Below are 20,181 nucleotides of genomic sequence, written 5' to 3'. Positions count from 1 at the left end.
GATGACCACTCCAAGTATATAGAACTAGCAAGTATTTAAGCTTAGGGACAAGAATGTTGACACTAGAGGTTTGAAGTGATTGGACTCTTGATATATTTTTGAATTAGATGTGGGGGTGTGAGAGATTGACAAGAATAAGATTCGCCAAGCCATCTGGGCCTTGCAACTGGAAAAATGAAGATGACTTTACAGTATTCTATTTACACTTATGTAAATAGAATATAATTGCAAATGTAATTATAGATGTTACATTTACCTTCTATGTTTATGTAAATAGAATGGAATTACAAATGTAATTTCAAGTGTCATTACAAATATTACATTTACTTCCATATCTATAGAATGTATCTATCTGCCTTTTGATAAACTTCTTTTCACTATTAAATTCAGTGTGGCAGGAACATTCTTTCTTCTGACAGGAGCATAGTTCCTTCTTTAATATATGTTTGAGTTTATTTATGATAATCATCGGAGAAGGCAATGACACCCCACTCCAGTTCTCTTGCCTGGAAAATCCCATGGATGAAGGAGCCTGGTGGGCTGCAGTCCATGGGGTCGCGAAGAGTTGGACAAAACTGAGCGACTTCACTTCCACTTTTCACTTTCATGCACTGGAGAAGGAAGTGGCAACCCACTCCAGTGTTCTTGCCTGGAGAATCCCAGGGCCGGCGGAGCCTGGTGGGCTGTCGTCTGTGGGGTCACACAGAGTCGGACACGACTGAAGTGACTCAGCAGCAGCAGCAGCAGCAGCAGCAGCAGCAGCAGCAGTTAGGACTACTCTGCATTTGCTCATGCCTGCTGGACTGACGCCTTCGCTGCTAAGCTCAGAGCCCTTCTACACAGTCGCGTCTCTGCTCTTTCCCAGCCTTGCCGCGGAAATGCGAGGTGGCAGGCCATCAGGCGTCTCCTAGAACGGAGCCCCCGGCGCTTCCAGCCCTCTTGTCCTCCTCACAGCCAGACATGCCTTGCTGGCTCTCCTGGAGTCCGTGTGACCGCCTGCAGTCTACCACCCTTGTACCTGTAAGTTGCGTCTGCAGAAGCTGTCATTTGTGAGGTTTTCCTTTGACTTGCATCCTACAAACCAGACTCCCTAGTTATTATTAGAAAATGTCAAATTTTAAACTCAAAGGCCTATATTCTAGAACATCTGAATCAACTTTCAAACAGATGATAGACTACACACTGGTCAGATACCTACTATTTGTGAGTTTCTTTGCCAGACACATTTTGTCAAAAACCGCACTGAGACAAAATTTGAATGGCAGAGAGGGGCTCTGTCTTAGTAAGTGTTCACCCTCACACACTCCTGTAGTAAGTGAGTATACATGCTATACCTAGCTTTGTTCTCAATTATCCATAGTTTTTTGTTTTATTTTTCCCCTCAGCCTAGGTTCTCTGATACCTATTTGCCCTCTCTAGGATTTGATTTTCATTTGTATTAATCCTTTCAATACTATCACTAAAAATGGTTTGCAGTGATGTTTGGAATAGTGATGTCAGGTCCCCAGTGACCATTGTGATAAACACAAATGGACACATTTATGTTGACACTGGTAGGGCCATACTGACAAAAGCAGTTTTAGGAAAGTCAGTTAGGAGGTGCAAAAGAATAAATATTTTGTAAGAACTAGTTAAACTCTTCTTTGGTACCATCTCTATATAGCGTTCCAGCCTCAGTCACGCTGAAATGTAGAGCTATAATCATTAATGGAACACTTCTGAGGTGCTGCTGAGCACCCAGACTGAGACAGGTCATCAAGGGAGATGCCCTCTACAGGGCTGTGTACTGGCAGCCCACTCATTTACTCACTCACTTGCCTGTGCATTCAGATTATAGGTTGTCTATTTTTATGCACACACTGTCTTAGGGAGAGTGCATACAAATTTAAATAAATGAAATATAATTTAAAAATTTTTAAATGGCTAAGGAATAATCCTTACCATTGGGGAGCTCACTGTCTTTAGGGAAAAAGTAAGTAGACAATTAAAAAAGTGTGTGGACTCTGACATATTAATAATAAACTCAGAAACATTAATGCACAAAGAGGGACATCTGCTACAGTCTTTGAAAATTGGGAATCAGCATGCTTTATTGGAGAAAAAAGTAAGGTTTCGGTTACAAACAACAAGAGATAAAGTGTTAAAGTTCTGGACATCAAGTATTTTGTGCTGGTTGTGTGTTACATATGTGGCCTGTATACAAATATACATAAGGAATCTGTATGTGTATTAGGAATATTCTAGTTGAAAGAGAAAGATGCTTTCAATAAGTCAATCATTTGCCAAATATGCATAATTTTTAAATTATTTTTTGGTTGCAGTTGCAGGTGGATTTTTCTGTACTTTTCCTCCTGTTGAAATATATTCATCAATGTCATCAGCAGGTGAAACATTAAGTAGTAACTGTAAAAAGCAAGTTATCTTGTTGAAATATGTAGAACCCAAATCAAAATGCACAAAAGGCAAATAAAACAGAAGTCCACTGAGGATAAAAAGAATAACGTAGATATGGTATATCTGAGGAGACTTGATGATGGGTGTCAAAACCAAGAACAAAGATATGGCCATGGTTCCAAATACAAATGGCAAACGTACCTGAGAACAAACATAAATTTGTATTAGAGTGGACTTGGAATGGGGTTGCAAAGAGTCGGACACAACTGAGCAACTGAACTGAACTGGAAGTTATTACAAATAATAATGTAAAATATTTTATATACAAACATTTGTTTAATATGGAGGAAGTTGGTTTCATTGATAAAAAACGTATTTACCTACCAGGTCTTCCTTAGTTTTATATAAGAGAAAACAATCTGCAGGGAATCTCCTCAGAGTGTGAAAGCTTTTCCCTAATGATTTCAACATTTTGCTCTTCCTTTGATTTTTTTTCATAAGTCCATGCCACTTGTCCATTTAGCTCTCTTTATCTATTGTGACTGTGTGGGTCTTCATCGCTGCATGCAAGATTTTTCTAGTTCTGGCGAATAGGGGCTACTCTCCAGCTACAGTGTGTGGGCTTCTTACTGTGGAGACTTCTCTGCTTGCAGGCCACTGGCTCGAGGACACTGGTTTCTGGCAGTCTTGGCACGCAGGCTGAGTGGCGTGGCTTATGGCTCTGGCACACAGGCTGAGTGGCACAGCTCATTGGCTCCGGCACAGAGGCTGAGTGGTGCAGCTTGTGGCTCTGGCACACAGGCTGAGTGGCACAGCTCATGGGCTCCAGCACACAGGCTGAGTGGCACAGCTTGTGGCTCTGGCACACAGGCTGAGTGGCGCGGCTCATGGGCTTAGTTGCCTTGTGGCATATGGAATCTTCCTGGACCAGGTATCGAACCTGTGTCCTCTGCACTGGCGGACAGATTCTTAACTACTGGACCACGAGGGAAGCCTCATTCAGATCTCTCGAATAATGACCCTCGGAAACATCCCATACTATTACCATAAAGCATTTTTTCGTTATAAATTTTTTCTAACTTTTTATTTTCAAGCAATATCAAAATTAGTATTTTTGTACCTCGATCTAATATTATTCATAATGATGCAATACACAACCTATATATAACCTACTATGACAGACTTTATTTTTGGGGGCTCCAAAATCACTGCAGATGGTGACTGCAGCCATGAAATTAAAAGACGCTTGCTCCCTGGAAGGAAAGTTATGATCAACCTAGACAGCATATTAAAACGTAGAGACATCACTTTGCCAACAAAGGTCCATCTAGTCAAAGCTATGGTTTTTCTAGTACTCACGTAAGGATGTGAGAGTTGGACTATAAAGAAAGCTGAGTACCGAAGAACTGATGCTTTTGAACTGTGGTGTTGGAGAAGACTCTTGAGAGTCCCTTGGACTACAAGGAGATCCAACCAGTCCATCCTAAAGGAGATCGGTCCTGGGTGTTCATTGGAAGGAATGATGCTAAAGCTGAAACTCCAATACTTTGGCCACTTGATGTGAAGGACTGACTCACTGGAAAAGACCCTGATGCTGGGAAAGATCAGGAGAAGGAGGAGAAGGAGAAGGGGATGACAGAGGATAAGACGGTTGGAATGCATCACCAACTCAATGAGTTTGAGTAACTCATGACATGAGTTTGAGTGAACTCCAGGAGCTGGTGATGGACAGGGAGGCCTGGCGTGCTGCAGTCCATGGGGTCGCAAAGAGTTGGGCAAGAATGAGCCACTGAACTGAACTGAACCTGTATATAATTCCTTTGGGGAACGTTTTTATCGTAAAAGGACCCCAGGGTTGGATTCATTTTCTCTAATCTTCACTTTTCCCTTAATACGGATCTTAACAATGTATATCTTTCAAATTTGTGTATCTTAATTTGGATAATTAAAGAATACACAAACATGCACATTTATATATAATCAAAGAGTAGCAATTGCAAACAGTAAAATGCTTACTTAAATGCTGTTGATCCTTGCCTATACCTGTATTTTGTGTAACTCTTCTCTCTCCTGTTAGACTAAGAAGTTATTGATGCATTATTAATGGGCAATTTATCCATCTATCTTTAAAGTGTTTAGACTAGTGTTTTCTACATAGTAGTTCTTTAGTAGTTGCTTCAGTGTTTATTGGATCATTAAGTGACTCAGATGCAAGATTATCATTATCTTTCCTTTTTTTACAATTTTGAAAGGCGGATTTCTGGTCCTCACCCTAAACATTAGAATCCTCAGGGGTGATGCCTAGGAAACTGAGTTTATAGAAGAAACTCGAAAGGTATTCTTTTTTCACAGCAGACTTTAAAAATCTTGGCTATTAAACTCTGTTGGTTTCCTTTTTCACCTTCTAGTCGACCCTGCACCTTTGCGCACTGCTGAGGTATCTCTGTGGGTATTCTGGTACATCCTTTTACCTTATACAAGGTCCGTAATAAAAGAGGACTCTTGATTTATTTAGAATATGATGCACTGATAAAAAACCGATCATTTGAAACCTACCCCCATTAAAAATGACTTATAGGCCTAACAATAAAAGGTAATATAGCAAGACATGCATGCCATAAGCCTTTTAACTAAGTGACTAACCACTAACTTAGCTTCTGGCAGCCTACATGAAAAGGGAAGCATGATCTTACAGTCTAAGCACCGAAGCTGCTCAGGGCCCTGAGGGACTCCTGGGTGCAAAGGCCTTTCTGTGTCCCCCATTTCCTATTTGTAGGAAACAGGCTTCATTCAGCCTCCATGGCCTTCCCTGAGTTCCAAAGCACAGTTCAAACAGTCGATAGTCAGAGAGGAGCGGGGATGCAGAGGAAAGGGAGAAGCAGTCGGAAGGCAGGAGTGCAGCGCCGGGGCGAGGCGGCTTCCCCTCAAGGGATATGCGTGGTAATATCTTTGAGCTCTTCTGCAGAACTAAAACCACCACCAGATGGAAGACTTTTAACTGCTTGATAAAGCATTCTTCATTCCAGAGAGAGGGTCTTAGAAAGTCATCACGAAACCCCCAGATGTCAGAGGATGTTTGGATTGAAGGAAGGCAGGCCCTGCAGCCCCCCTGACCCTTATCAGCAACCCTGTCCCTCCACTATAAGACTCCTCACGGCTCTCCTGACATCAGGTTGGGGCACCGTCTTGAGGGCATTAGCCCACTGTGGCCCCCGTTGCCTGGCAAAGCAATATAGCTGTTCTTTTCTACTTTATCCAAACTCTGTCTACAGGACTCTGTTTGATACCAATGTGTACAGCCTGATTTTTGGTATCAAGATCTGTAAAGAAAACTAACTAATCTTCTAGAAACACAAGTATTTTTGATATAAATATTAGAAATAATTTTCTTTGGTGGGTCTAACACAGTAGCATAATGTAAAAATAAACCATTTAATCTTTTTGCAGCAAGTATAGGAATGAGTTGCTGGAGGTTGTCTGGTTAAACAGAATATTGGGTACATCCACAATATAGATGGATGGGTTATAGTAGACAATTAGAAGAAGAAAAAAAATTCTGTAAGCTTATATGAAACATTTCAAATGCAGTTAAGGTAGACAGAGGTTTTGGTGGTTTGAGGAATCAACAGAGTACTTATCCCGCAGTCAATCTTTCATAGATACTCTGTCTCTGAGATGAATGAGTTTGCAACTAGACTACATCACAAATACCTAGAGTGCCGCTCTTCTGTATTGGCCATTAAAGCTGGAGACTTATACACTGATAGACATTTAAATTGATAAGCCTGAAAAGCCCTAGGCAAGCCTACAAGGTAATCTAAGGTAGTACCATTAAGAGGACACTCAGATAATCATTGGCCCTGGACACAGGTCAGTCTCATACACTCAGACTGGGTACAGACCTTATGCATCCCACACATGGTCCCTCTTGACTCAGATTTCACTAGTTGTGATATAATAGAATATCCTAAATATAAAATTTATTCTCAAATGTTCCTAAAGTGGGGTCACAGTGGGTTAAAAGATTTTTTACATAGGTATAAGAAAAAAGTATTAAAAGTACAAAATGCTCTTTTAAAAAAATATAGGATTTTTTTTTTTTCTTGGTTTGACTTACCTTGTAAGGTCTGGATAGGTTGGGCTCCTGGAATCTCAGTTTAAGCAAGCCCACCATCATTAGCCCAAGCTGAATCCAGTCTGTGAATCCCACATAACTTATTAGAAGGATTAAGTCTGAGGGAATAATTAAGATGGAGGCAAAGATGAGCATCTGAATCACAGCTGCAACTGGACAAGAGTGAATATTCAAAGTTGAGAGGATCGAAGGTAGCTGACCCTCCTGGCTTGCCATATACCATAACCTTGATGTTGAAAATATGGTACAGTTGAGGGAGCTAACTATTGAAGAAGAAACACCAAGGGAAACGGCCCATTGCAAGGAAGGGATTACTCTATCCATCCAAGTCACAGCAACAGCGTCTGTAAAAGAGTAGAGAAGCCACTAATTACGCAGCTGATGTAGGATGTATATTGCATAGTATTTTTAATTAGCTCAGAAAGTATTAAATTATCATTGTAGCAAAGACCAAGGACTGGTGTAAGTAGTAGGTTGAAACTGCCAATGTTTTCTAAAAATCACGAATGAATCTTGGATTTTGTCAAATGCATTTTATGGCTCTCTTAATATTATAATGTGATTTTTGTCTGTTATCATATTGACACAGTAAAGTATTAATTGCTTTTGGGATGCTAAACACCAATGATAACCCTCACTTGCTCGTGGTGTATGCTCCTTTCTATGTGTTGCTGGACTCAGTTTACCAGTGGTTTTAAGGACTGTGTTACACTGTAGTTCACGGAGCAATGCATGCTGTATGCAACATGTGTATGTGATTTCTTTCTTTGTGTAAAGAATTTTTCTGGCTTTGGTGTCATAGAAATACTGGTTCCATAAAATAAGTTTGGATGTGTTCCATCTTCCATTTTCTGGAAGAGTTTGTTTAGGAGTGGTATTATTTCTTTCTTGAATGTTTGGTGCAATTCATCAGTGAAGCTACTAGGGCCTGGGATTTGACCTGTGGAAAGATTTTAGATTTTTAACTCATTTTTTAAAAAACATAGATCTATTCAGATATTTTAGAGTCTGACACTGTTTCCACTGTTTTCTCATCTATTTGCAATGAAGTGATGGGACCAGATGCCATGATCTTCGTTTCCTGAATTGGAGCTTTAAGCCAACTTTTTCACTCTCCTCTTTCACTTTCATCAAGAGGCTTTTTAGTTCCTCTTTACTTTCTGCCATAAGGGTGATGTCATCTGCATATCTGAGGTTATTGATATTTCTCCCAGCAATCTTGATTCCAGCTTGTGCTTCTTCCAGCCCAGCATTTCTCATGATGTACTCTGCATATAAGTTAAATAAGCAGGGTGACAATATACAGGCTTGACGTACTCCTTTTCCTATTTGGAACCAGTCTGTTGTTCCATGTCCAGTTCTAACTGTTGCTTCTTGACCTGCATACAGATTTCTCAAGAGGCAGGTCAAGTGGTCTGATATTCCCATCTCTTTCAGAATTTTCCACAGTTTATTGTGAGCCACACAGTCAAAGGCTTTGGCATAGTCAATAAAGCAGAAATAGATGTTTTTCTGGAACTCTCTTGCTTTTTCCATGATCCAGCAGATGTTGGCAATTTGATCTCTGGTTCCTCTGTCTTTTCTAAAACCAGCTTGAACATCAGGAAGTTCACGGTTCATGTATTGCTGAAGCCTGGCTTGGAGAATTTTGAGCATTACTTTACTAGCATGTGAGATGAGTGCAGTTGTGCAGTAGCTTGAGCATTCTTTTGCATTGCCATTCTTTGGGATTGGAATGAAAACTGACCTTTTCCAGTCCCATGGCCACTGCTGAGTTTTCCAAAATCACTGCAGATGGTAATTGCAGCCATGAAATTAAAAGACACTTACTCCTTGGAAGGAAAGTTATAACCAATCTAGATAGCATATTCAAAAGCAGAGACATTACATTGCCAACAAAGGTCCATCTAGTCAAGGCTATGGTTTTTCCAGTAGTCATGTATGGATGTGAGAGTTGGACTATGAAGAAAGCTGAGCACCAAAGAATTAATGCTTTTGAACTGTGGTGTTGGAGAAGACTCTTGAGAGTCCCTTGGACTGCAAGGAGATCCAACCAGTCCATCCTAAAAGAGATCAGTCCTGGGTGTTCTTTGGAAGGAATGATGCTAAAGCTGAAACTCCAGTACTTTGGCCACCTCATGCGAAGAGTTGACTCATTGGAAAAGACTCTGATGCTGGGAGAGATTGGGGGCAGGAGGAGAAGGGGATGACAGAGGATGAGATGGCTGGATGGCATCACCGACTCGATGGACATGAGTCTGAGTGAACTCCGGGAGTTGGTGATGGACAGGGAGGCCTGGCGTGCTGCAGTTCATGGGGTTGAAGAGTCGGACACGACTGAGCGACTGAACTGATTCATATATTTTATGTGTTCTGGAGGCAGGTCTATTAACTCAAGAGAGACAAAAAGTACTCCGTGGCACACAGCCACTTTCTTTTCCATGGCCTCTCCCCTTCTCCCCAGCCCCTGGTTGAGGAGAATGATGACTGCGGGTTGACTGAGGTCTCCCTACTCCGAAGGCTATTCCCATCCAAGTAGGCTGGGAAACTTTATGACAGTCTCAGATATGGGTTCCCAAGTCATCAACGAGCCCAGGACTGTGGAGTGAAAGGTCGATTCAGCTAAGGGGATCTAGGTTGAACTCACAATGCAGATGGGAAGGCCTCTACCCACAGAAGCTCCTTTGTGAATAAAGCCCTTTGGGTCCACTCAGAGTGTTACAGTTTCACCACCTCCCCTGTTGGCTATTTGTTGGTATTGATATTTTAGGTAGAGGTGTGTGTAGAGAGAATAATGGGACATGTGAGTTCCTTCGAAACCCCTTTCCTTTCTCCCTCCTTGTGCGGTTCAAAAAATAATGTTGAATCTCAGTGGGAGAAAGAGCACAGACCTGATGGAAAACTTCAAGGCAGCGATGGTGGTGGTAAAGGATGCAATATCTCAATCTAACGATGATGTGGCCAGTGACAAAAGCTACTGGGAGCTGCAGGTTTACAGGGGATTGTTACTAAGTGATCACGTGTCCTCTAGCCCCAGCTGTGGTTGTTCCAGACACTGGGACTGTAATGGAGACACTGTACACATTGATGCCAGTTGATGTCCTGTCTCAAACATTGCCAGCACCTCTTTTCTATTCACTTGCCCCTGAAGACCAAGACTAATTCACATTCATGTGGCAAGGCCTTCAGTAGGCTTTCACAGTACCCCACTAGGATTCCTAAACTCCCCCGCTCTTTGCCCCCAGCTGGTCTTCAGGATTTTTCAAGAGTGCCTCTGCCATCCGATAATCCAAAAGTTAAACTATATTGTTCATGATCAGTTGGTTGACTAGTTAAAAGCCTCAGTCTAGAAAGATCTGAATTGGCATTATTACACATTTACCAACAGGCTGATCAACCCCAATAAAATTTAGGGTACTGCTTGCCAAGTAAGTTTTCTTGGAAACATGTGGCTAAATTTGCAACACTTACTCCCTCTGGTAGTCAAAAAAATTGTCTCTGGTCCCCTACTACTAAAAGAAGCCTCAGCACCTTATGAATTCTTTGTGTGTTATAGTTAGCATGTGTCTCACTGGGGATTCTACTTAGTCTTCCATTTCAGCTAAGTCACAGATCAATGTCCTTTAACTAGAGGATCAGATCAACAGACTGTACTGAAAGCTGTCCAGCGAGCACACTTTCTACCAGTAGGGATCCGCAACCATAATTACTGCTTTGACTTAGAAGTCTCTGCTGACTGAGGATGGTCTTCTTCATTGCAGGCAGATTCATTACTGTCTGAGCCACCAGGGAAGCCCCTTTTCTATTGTGTTTCCCAGCAAAGAGAGGCACCTTATAGCTGGAGGTTCCCCTTGAGGTTTTTTACTTGTTTCCTCCTTGATAACAACTATCAGGTAAATTCCTTTTGAAAAAATAATACTAGCTCAGCAAGTAGCACTGGAGTATCGTAAAACTGAACACCTGACTCATGGAGGCCTTATGACTTTCCAGCCTGATAATCTCATTTTAGGATGAATCAAATTGAATCCAATTATTGAAAAGGTATGAAGAGACCCCAAAATCTCTCTTATCAGGTGGAAATGGTGTATTCAAGAACACAACTAGCCTGGCCCAGTGGCTTCTTGGTTTTGCATGAAAAAGTGCAAATTACATCCCAGTTTGCTGACTGAAGCAGGGTTGCTGGTTCAGCAGGGCCCTATGTTCACAAGAGTCCCTATAAATATACGGTCATGGTCCGCTGGTGGTTTAGCTAAGCTGAAGCCCTGTGGTGCCCGCCAGGCTGCTACAGCTGCAAGCCTCAGCACCAGCTATGCAGAATGGAAAATAGACAGGATATTCTACTCAGGAACTGGAGATAAAAATCAGATTACTCAGTCAGCAGCCTTGATTTCTTTCTATAGTTTATGGCCCTGGAGAGGAGTGTCTTTAGTCTGCCAGTCTGTGGCTTTGCAAGTGACAGACCAAACACCCAGGCCGTCGACAATAGTTCATGTCATTAGAAATGCAAGCATGGTTCATCAAGAGGGGAATTGGCCAGAGCTATGAGAACAGCCTTAAGTTCTGTCCACGGAGCCCATTCTCTGATGAGAATAATTGGAATAAAACTGTTGATTGATACTGAGCTCTTCAGATTGTCGCGACAATGTCTGACTCCATCATCTTTCTAGACATGGCAACACACTGACTCATATACTGGAAAAGGACTCCAGTATATGATCTGGAATAAGGACTATAGAATAGAAAAGACTGTAGAATAAGAAAAAAGGACTCCATATTTTTGCTACAGAGGCTGACACCAAATGTTAGCTGTGACTTCTGCCAAGATTTGACCATTTGTTCACAGTGAAGGAGGCCGTTTGCACAAAATATTGTCCCTGCTCTCTTCTGGCAAAGTGTCTACTTTGTACTTTTGACCCTCTCTTGGGACGACAGCTAATAGTTGTTGGTACTTTTCCAGGTTGCAGCATTGCTGTTCCAATTTGATCAGCCCTCTGTAGCCACGCCACGGTGGCCCTTGAAACTAATCTGTGTTACGTGTTTGGCCATTCACAATGTGACAACTGTACATCACAAAAGCACATCAATGTGCTGAAGGCAAAGGTATTCATCATATACACCATTTGAATGCATCTGCTGTTGTTTAATGTTGGGATGGCTTCCTCAAAAATCAACCCAGAAATATTTCTGACTCTACCTCTCTCACATTCTTCTGGTGCACACACCTTGGTCAGGTAGTTTGGTCACTGAATAAGCCCTAGAGAGTGATTTTCCCTGGTGGCTCAGACAGTAAAGAATCTACCTGCAATGCAAGGACTCTGAGTTGGGAAGATCCCATGGAGAAGGCGATGGCACCCCACTCCAGTACTCTCGCCTGGAAAATCCCATGGATGGAGAAGCCTGGTGGGCTGCAGTCCATGGGGTCGCTAGGAGTCGGACATGAATGAGCGATTTCACTTTCACTTTTCACTTTCATGCATTGGAGAAGGAAATGGCAACCCACTCCAGTGTTCTTGCCTGGAGAATCCCAGGGACAGGGGAGCCTGGTGGGCTGCCGTCTAAGGGGTCACACAGAGTCGGACACGACTGACGTGACTTAGCAGCAGCAGCAGCAGCAGCAGCATGGAGAAGGACATGGCAACCCACTCTAGTATTCTTGCCTGGTGAATCCCGAGGACAGAGGAGCCTGGTGGGCTACAGTTTGTGGGGCTGCAAAGAGTCGGACATGACCGAGTGACTAACACTTTCACTCTCAGAGAGTGATCACCTACTCTTGGCTGCTTCCTGAGTGATGGTCAGGGAGAATAGCATAGTTAGCTATATATTCCTATTTTGAAAACTCAGGAGGCTTTCCTGATTATTGCTGGATTTTATGCTTCTTCTTTTCCTCACACAGCAACCCCAACCTACCTGGTTGGTATAGCCTCTGGGCAGCAGCACGACCATAAAGAAGCCAAGAGGATTCAAAATCTATTTTGGTTCACACACCTGGATTCTCTTTTTGGACTGATGTGGTCATAGATTATAAAGATGATAATGACCACCTGACTGATTACCTCTTACAGTGGTAATTGTGGCTTTCTTGAAGGGAATATTTAGACTGAAAAAATATGGGGCTGGAAGGACAATAATGACCTTTTGTCTTTTAGAGCCACTCCTGGGACCTGTCTTCTGAAGGAAGACTTATAAAAGATTTGGATTCCCTAAGCTCGAGGATCTTCTACTGTTATGTGGAGATATCACTTGGCCTTCCTTGCTTTGTCTTTTGGGAATCGGTGTTTGAGGAACAGCATAAATGACATTCTAGCTACTGCTTTATATGAAAAATAAATTGTCTTTGTCTCCATTGCCAGCATGCATGGAACTGTGCCCAACTACCTTATGAGGAGGTTAAATCTCAGACTTTTCATAGTTGTTGAGAGTCTTGTGATTTCTTCCTTGACCCATGGGTTGTTTAGAAGTGTGCTGTTTAATTTTCAAATATGTGAGATTTTTCAAGGTACTTGCTGTTGCTGGTTGGTATTATGCATCTATTGCTGTTGAGGGAAGTGCTTTGTATGATAGAAATATTAAATTTTTTGAGACTTGTTTTATATCCTGACATTATGTCTGTCCTAGGGAATGTCCCATAAGTGCTTGAAATGAATATATATTCTGCTTCTGTTTGGGGGAGCATTCTATAAATGTCAATTAGATCAGTTTGATTGATAGTGGTATGCAGATCTTCTATATCCTTATTGATTTTCTGTCTAGTTATTGAGTGATGTACTGACATCTGCAACTATAGTTGCTGAATTGTCTATTTGTCCTTTCAGTTACATTAGTATGGCTTCATGTATTCTGGGGCTGTGTTTTTTAGAGGTGTATGCATTTATAATTGTTATATCTTCTTCATGCATTGATCCTTTTATTAATATCATTACAAAATACCTCTCTTTGTCTCTAGTAATCTTTTAGTCTTTAAGTTATTTTGCCTTAATAATATAACTATTCTAGTTTTCTTACAGTTAATGTTTGCATGATAAACTTTTCCATTCTTTTACTTTATACCTGATTGCGTTTTGAATCTAAAGTGTGTCTCATATAGACAGCATATAGTTGGATTGATAATTCTATCCAGTATGACAATCTCTGCCTTTTACGGTTGTGTTTGTATGTTCTCGTTTAATATCATTGATATCGTCGTATTTACCTATGTCACTTTGCTATTTGTTTTTTTATGTCTTATGTATTTTTGTTCTTTTGTTCTTCTATTTATTGTTTATTTTAATTTTATTTTATTTATTGCTATCTTTTATCATTTATTTCTTGTTTATTTTATCTATTTATTGTTAAATAGATTTTTTTTTTCTATACCATATGGCTTGCGGGATTAACCGGGGTCCTGGCAGTGAAAGTGCCTAACCACTGGACTCTTAGGGAATTCCCTAAAGAGGTATTCTTAATGTGCCATTTAATTCCTCTCTTGATTTGTTCAGTTATTTTCTTAGTAGTTGGCCTGGTGATTATAGTATCCACCTTTAAATTAATCCAAATCAATTTCCAATTACTTTCAGTAAAATATGACAATTTTGCTACTACAGCTCATTTCCTTCTCTTTGTGTTATTGTTTCATATATGTTATATTTGTATATTTAATAAACTCTACACTTAAATTTCAGAGTTATTACATAAAATAATCTAAGGTATTTTTAAAGAATTCAAAAAGTGTGTGTATACACCTATGGAGTCTTTTATATTTATCCATATATTTAATATTTCTGGTTCTTTTTCTTCCTTCCCTTTGATCCAAGTTACTTTCTTTCAATATGAAGAATTTCCTTCAGTAAGTCTGCTAGCAATGAATTCTTTCAGTTTTTGTTAGAGTACCTTCGCATACATTTTCACATTCATTATTACTGAAATGATGATAAATACATGAAATGAATAAATAATATACACTCATCTCATTTTACTTTTTACATTTTTTAAAAATTGCAGTATTAGTTGACTCAGAATATTGTGTTACTTTTTTGATGTACAGCAAAGTGATTCAATTATATATATATATTTTCCAGATTATTTTCCATTATAGGTTTTTATAAGATATTGAATATTGTTCCCTAAGCTATAGTAAATCCTTGTTGTTTATCTATTTTATGTGTAGTGGTGAGTATTTGTTAACACCATATTCCTAATTTATTCCTTCCCCCTTTCCCCTTTGGTAACCATAATTTTGTTTTCTATGCCTGTGAGTTTGTTATCTGTTTTGTAAAATAAATTCATAGATTCCACAAATAAGTGATATCATATAATATTTGTCTTTCTAACACGTGTCTGACTAACTTTACTCAGTATGATAATCTCACGTCCATTCATGTTACTGCAGATGGCAATATTTCATTCTGCTTTATGCCTGTGAATGTCTATCTGGGGCTTCTCAGGTGGCACAGTGGTGAAAAACCTGCCTGCCAATGCAGGAGACACAGGAGACACGAGTTAGATCCCTGGGTTGAGAAGATCCCCTGGTGTGAAAAATGGCTGTATCCTTGCCTAGAAAATTCCATGGACAGAGGAACCTGGGGGGCTACAGTCCATGGATTTACAGAGTCAGACTTGACTGAGCACACACACACACACACACAGTGTTTATCTATCTGTCTATCTATTTACTGCGTCTTCTTTACCCGCTCATCTGTGGGTGGACACCTAGGTTGCATGCGTGATATTGTGAGCAGTGTCATTTTAGAGTTGAGATAACTGGGGAGTGTCAAGCTTGGATGTAGGATAAACCTTATTTTTCTTTTCAATGAAAGTCTATTACTGATTTTCTTTTATTTTTCTGATAACTGAAAGCGTAAAGTTTAAAAAATATTTATTTTATTAATATATTTATATAGATATATTAAGTTCAATTGAGAATTGAGCTTCTTTCAATTTGTCTATTTTTAGAGCAAAAAATTAGTTTCTGCACTATAAGGTAGTAATTTTTAAAAATATGAAAAATCTGAATAATTTTTATGATAAACTGAAATTCTCTCTCATATATATATATATATGGAAGGATTCATGTACTCAAGCTCTGTATAGATTTTGGGGATATGTCTGAAGACAAAGTGTATGAGTTATATTTCCTGGAGGCAAATGCTGACCCAGAGCACCCACTTGCTCCTTATGAAGTATATCTCAAGAGACTTTGTAAGTATTCTTACATTTTCTATTCTACTCTAAACATTGGGTTCTGCCTTTTTTTCCTTTTATGTTTCTTGGTGTTTTCTGTATTTTTGGCTGCTAGACCTTACCCTTTACTATATGCTCTAAAGAAATTGCTTGACCTTTTGAACGTCTACCTTTAAATAAATAGATAAATAAATAACCCAGACATGAACCAAATTAGCCTAATTCTCTTGAAGTATGCAGAAAGACCCACTGTACACTTGAAACTCCCTTTATTCAGGACAATGAAACAGAGTGTCTTCCTTCTGGCTCTGTGCAACCATACCTGAGGACATGATTTCCTTTGGGGTCAGGACGGCTAGGTAGGAAACGTTAACCAGTAAGTAGATCAGGGCCACGAGGGTAAGTGCAGTGACCACACATTTGGGGATATTCTCACTAGGGCTTTTCAACTCTCCTGCAAAAAAAAAAAAAAGTGCCACTCAGAAAAAAATGACTAATCAGATCATCTTTGGAAGTAGCTTCATTATAACATACAAAAACTAAGAGAAATAGGCTCAACTACACACAGCAAGAGTTCACTTTGTTGAATGCTTATTTACCAAGTTTAGACAAAGTATTAACTTTAGCAGCAATGGAATTTTGCTGAATTCTGGGTTTTACTCTTGTATCTTTGATGTGCCCAACATAAGCTTTTTGGATAAGAAAACAACTCAGAAAACCTGGATTCTAGGCCAGGAGGACTGGAGCAAATATTCCCTTACCATACGGCGAACACTATAGAAGTACAAGTTTGTGTTAATGCAGGGTTGGGATAGCTCATCTGTTAACCTGGTAATGACAGCCTAGGACAGTCGGGTAGATGCTCCTGCTCTTTTCCCTCCTTGGGTTAAGTTTCTAGACTAGCTAAACCTAGACTAGATTAAACGTTAAGTTTCTAGACTAGCTAGACCTAGACTAGATTAAACTTGACCGTATATTGCCAGCACCAATTTGACACAGATGTTTAACTACTTGGAAAATTTTTAACTTACAGCATGCAACTCCCTCAAAATAATTCACATGTATTAAAAAGAAAAATTTAAAGAACATAAAGATTTAGAGAAAAAAAGCTCAGGTACATATTTATCTAAACCTTGAGATGGAGAAAGACTTTTCAAGTTTGGAGATAATGAAAAGTTAAAAGATAGATAGTTTAATACTTTTGGTATTAAACTTCTAGTCTTTAAGACTGAAATTTTTAAAATCTTATGAACAAAATGAAAAAAAAAAAAAAAAAAAGCCAAACAACAGGGACTTCACTGGTGGTCCAATGGTTAAGAATCCACCCGGAAATGCAGGAGACATGGGTTTGATCCTTGCCAGGGAACTAAGATCCCACATGCTGCAGGGCAACTAAGGCCACATGCCTTAGCTACTGAGCCCGCATGCCCAACTAGAGTGCCCATGCACCACAAAAGATCCTGCAGGTCGCAACCAAGACTTTACAGACAGATTAATGAAAACAAACTAAGAAAGCCATTTCCCTGTCTTACAAGGAAGAAATTGATCATTAACATTCGCAAAACTCTGCCCTCTCACTAGACACTGAAGAAAAAATGAGTTATGAAATTCTATTTTCACAACTTTAAGTGACTGAAAAATGAAAAAGGTTTGATGACTTCAGGTGTCATCATTTTAATTCACACTAATAGACATTTGTAAAGCCTTTCTGGGTTGCAATTTGGCAATATTTCTCAAGACATTTCTAAATATTTGTATGGTTCACATAGTAATTTTACTAAGATTTTTCAAGACCTTTTTCCTAATGAAACAATGAGAGATGCACAAAGGTTTATATAAAAGGATGCTGATTGGAACAATAACTATAAAATTTCAAAGTGAAAAACTAGAAAAAATTCTGGTATCCAACAATGGGAGATGCTTGAAAAATGGTCAAATTGCATATAATAAAATGTTGTGTATTCATTTAAAAGCACTTATATTTGATAATACTTATGAATTCTCACTATCTGCCTTAAGTAAAATAAATGATGAGTATATGTACAAGTGTGACCCCTGCATGTGTGTACATACGAGATAATTGGTAATCTTCATTTTAATTTATATTTTCTGTATTTAAATTTTTCTCTGATGAGCTTGTGCTATTAAAATATTTGTTCAGTAAAAAAAATTGTTGTTGAGTCCTCAAGCTATATTAGTTCTATACTTACTTGTTTTAATTTGTAAACACTTAGAAAATAGTTTGCTTTCCAAAGTTAGAAACCCACATTTGTAGAGAGTTTAGTGCATTTCCACCCACCTGATAGAAGAGAGACACACATTATATATAGAGAAATAATGTGTTTCTTAGAATTAAGTTGATTAACTCTTGCATGTTTATAGCCTGGTGTAGCTCTTTATAATTTAAAAATAATAACTTTACCTGCTATTCGGACAAGGACTCCCCAACCAGAATATGCAAACAATCCTTGTAAGAAGGCTTCAGCAATCTGTGACGCGTCCGGAACGTCAGCATCGAAAGCTTTCTCAAACCTGGCTAGGTTCTCTCTTCTTCCTCTCACCAACAACACAATTCCAGTTACAGAGATGAAGCCGAGAACCGTCATTTTCACAGCCGTACTGACAGTCTGAAACCACGTCACCTCCTTCACTCCCCGAGCATTCAGAATTCCCAAGCACCACAAGATAGCCAATGCCAAACATTTCTTTGGCATCTCAGGAACAAAACACCCAGGATAGAAAGGCTGCATAATGTACCCCGCTAGTAGCAAGCCGCGTGCAGCGATTCCTGCGGGAGTACTGAATAGATTGGTCCAGAGGTAGAAGAAAGCAATAAAGGGTCCAAGAGACCTTTTCAGGAAATAATACTGTGCCCCACTTCTAGGGAAGGTGGTCCCCAGCTCTGCGTGGCTCAGGGCAGCCAGCATAGACACCACGGCACAAGCAGCCCAAATACTTAGAGACACCCCCACGTTGAGTGAAGAGTATTTTAACACCCCCTTTGGAGCAACAAATATTCCTGCACCTATGATGATACTGAATAAAAAAATTGTCCCATGGAAATATCCTATTACCCGCTGAAACTGAGTGCTTTCTCCCACCTTCATTTTCTCAAGTCTGACACTTAATGTCCAAAGCTAACATAAATTCACTGTTTACTCTGTGACACTTGTGATCTTCTTACAGTTAAATGCTTTGGTTCCCTCCTCTTCTCTTGCTCAAATAGACTTCCTCACAGCACTTAGCATAATAGTAAAAAAAAATAGTTAACTTGTAAAGTTAATTAAACTAAAGTTTATGAGATCTTAAAATTAGGGTTAAAATGTTTTACTGTTAAACATTTTAAAAGTTAAACACAATTAAACAAGTTAGACACAGCTAATTCGGAATAAGAGATGAAAACTTCCCAGTCAGGTTTCCTCTATGGATATGTAACCACATTCATTTTGATCCTTAAACAAGTAATTCTTTGAAACTTTGTACTGTAAGGAAGTTTGCAAAGAATGACAAAAATACAAGGTCTGAATCATAAGTTTGCCCCTTTTAGCAGATCTTGGTCTGAATCACACACACACACATCTGCCACTTACTAGAAAATCCACATCACTTTTTTTTTTTATGGGACTGATAATCCTTATCTCATTTTTTTCTTTAATAGAATTAAATAAGGTAATTTACTGATGAAGTACAGAGTTCCTAGTACTATACCTAACATAGTTTGCATGTGTGCTCAGGTGTGTATGACCCTTTGGACTGCTGCCCACCAGGCTCCTCCATCCATGGGTTTTTCCAGGTAAGAGAACTGGAGTGGGTGGCCATTTCCTCTTTCAGGGGATCTTCCCGACCCAGGGATCGAACCCACATCTCCTACGTCTCCTCCTAGGGCAGGCTCATTCTTTACCACTGAGCCACCTGGGAAGCCCCACCTAACATATTTTAGGGATCCATAAAAGTTAGTTTTGTCATTTGGTTATTTTAAGTTCAGTTCAGTTCAGTTCAGTCCCTCAGTCATGTCCACCTCTTTGTGATCCCATGGACTGCAGCACACCAGGCCTCCCTGTCCATCACCAACTCCCAGAGTTTACCAAAACTCATATCTGTTGAATCAGTGATGCCATCCAACAAACTCATCCTCTGTCGTCCCCTTCTGCTCCTGCCTTCAATCTTTCCCAGCATCAGGGTCTTTTCCAATGAGTCAGCTCTTCGCATCAGGTGGCCAAAGTATTGGAGTTTCAGCATCAATACTGGTCCTTCCAATGAATATTCAAGACTGATTTCCCTTAGGATGGACTGGCTGGATCTCCTTGCAGTCCAAGGGACTCTCAAGAGTCTTCTCCAACACCACAGTTCAAAAGCATCAATTCTTCAATGCTCAGCTTTCTTTATAGTCCAACTCTCACATCCATACCTGAATACTGGAAAAACAATAGCCTTGACTAGACAGACCTTTGTTGGCAAAATAATGTCTCTGCTTTTGAATATGCTGTCTAGGTTGG

The 20,181-nt window shown here is 39.8% G+C and overlaps 1 protein-coding gene across 2 annotated transcripts; it reads right to left on the bottom strand.

Annotated features, from left to right (window-relative positions):
- LOC102173863 (solute carrier family 7 member 13-like) lies at nucleotides 2,065-18,905 on the bottom strand. Of its 2 annotated transcripts, none has more exons than XM_005689271.3 (4): nucleotides 18,108-18,905; nucleotides 16,008-16,139; nucleotides 6,512-6,873; nucleotides 2,065-2,595 (listed from the first exon to the last, which is right to left on the bottom strand). In XM_005689271.3, exons 1-4 carry the CDS (start codon nucleotides 18,790-18,792, stop codon nucleotides 2,305-2,307), a joined length of 1,470 nt encoding a protein of 489 aa, XP_005689328.3. In that variant the 5' UTR covers nucleotides 18,793-18,905; the 3' UTR covers nucleotides 2,065-2,304. The 2 variants fall into 2 exon arrangements, with proteins under 2 accessions (XP_005689328.3, XP_013824816.2); XM_013969362.2 differs by having other exon boundaries at nucleotides 2,073-2,595; nucleotides 6,512-6,627.

This window comes from Capra hircus, chromosome 14, assembly GCF_001704415.2.
Source record: "Capra hircus breed San Clemente chromosome 14, ASM170441v1, whole genome shotgun sequence".
NCBI classification, from domain to species: Eukaryota; Metazoa; Chordata; class Mammalia; order Artiodactyla; family Bovidae; genus Capra; species Capra hircus.
This window is presented reverse-complemented; position numbering and strand designations above follow the sequence as displayed.

Excerpts from the sequence above, each read along its gene's own strand:
- LOC102173863 (XM_005689271.3), bottom strand. The coding sequence starts at position 18,792 with ATGAAGGTGGGAGAAAGCACTCAGTTTCAGCGGGTAATAGGATATTTC. Across the intron at positions 6,874-16,007 it reads AAAGGAAATCATGTCCTCAG|ACGCTGTTGCTGTGACTTGG; the intron begins GTATGGTTGCAC and ends ACTCTTTTACAG. Across the intron at positions 2,596-6,511 it reads ACCTATCCAGACCTTACAAG|GTACGTTTGCCATTTGTATT; the intron begins GTAAGTCAAACC and ends GTTTGTTCTCAG.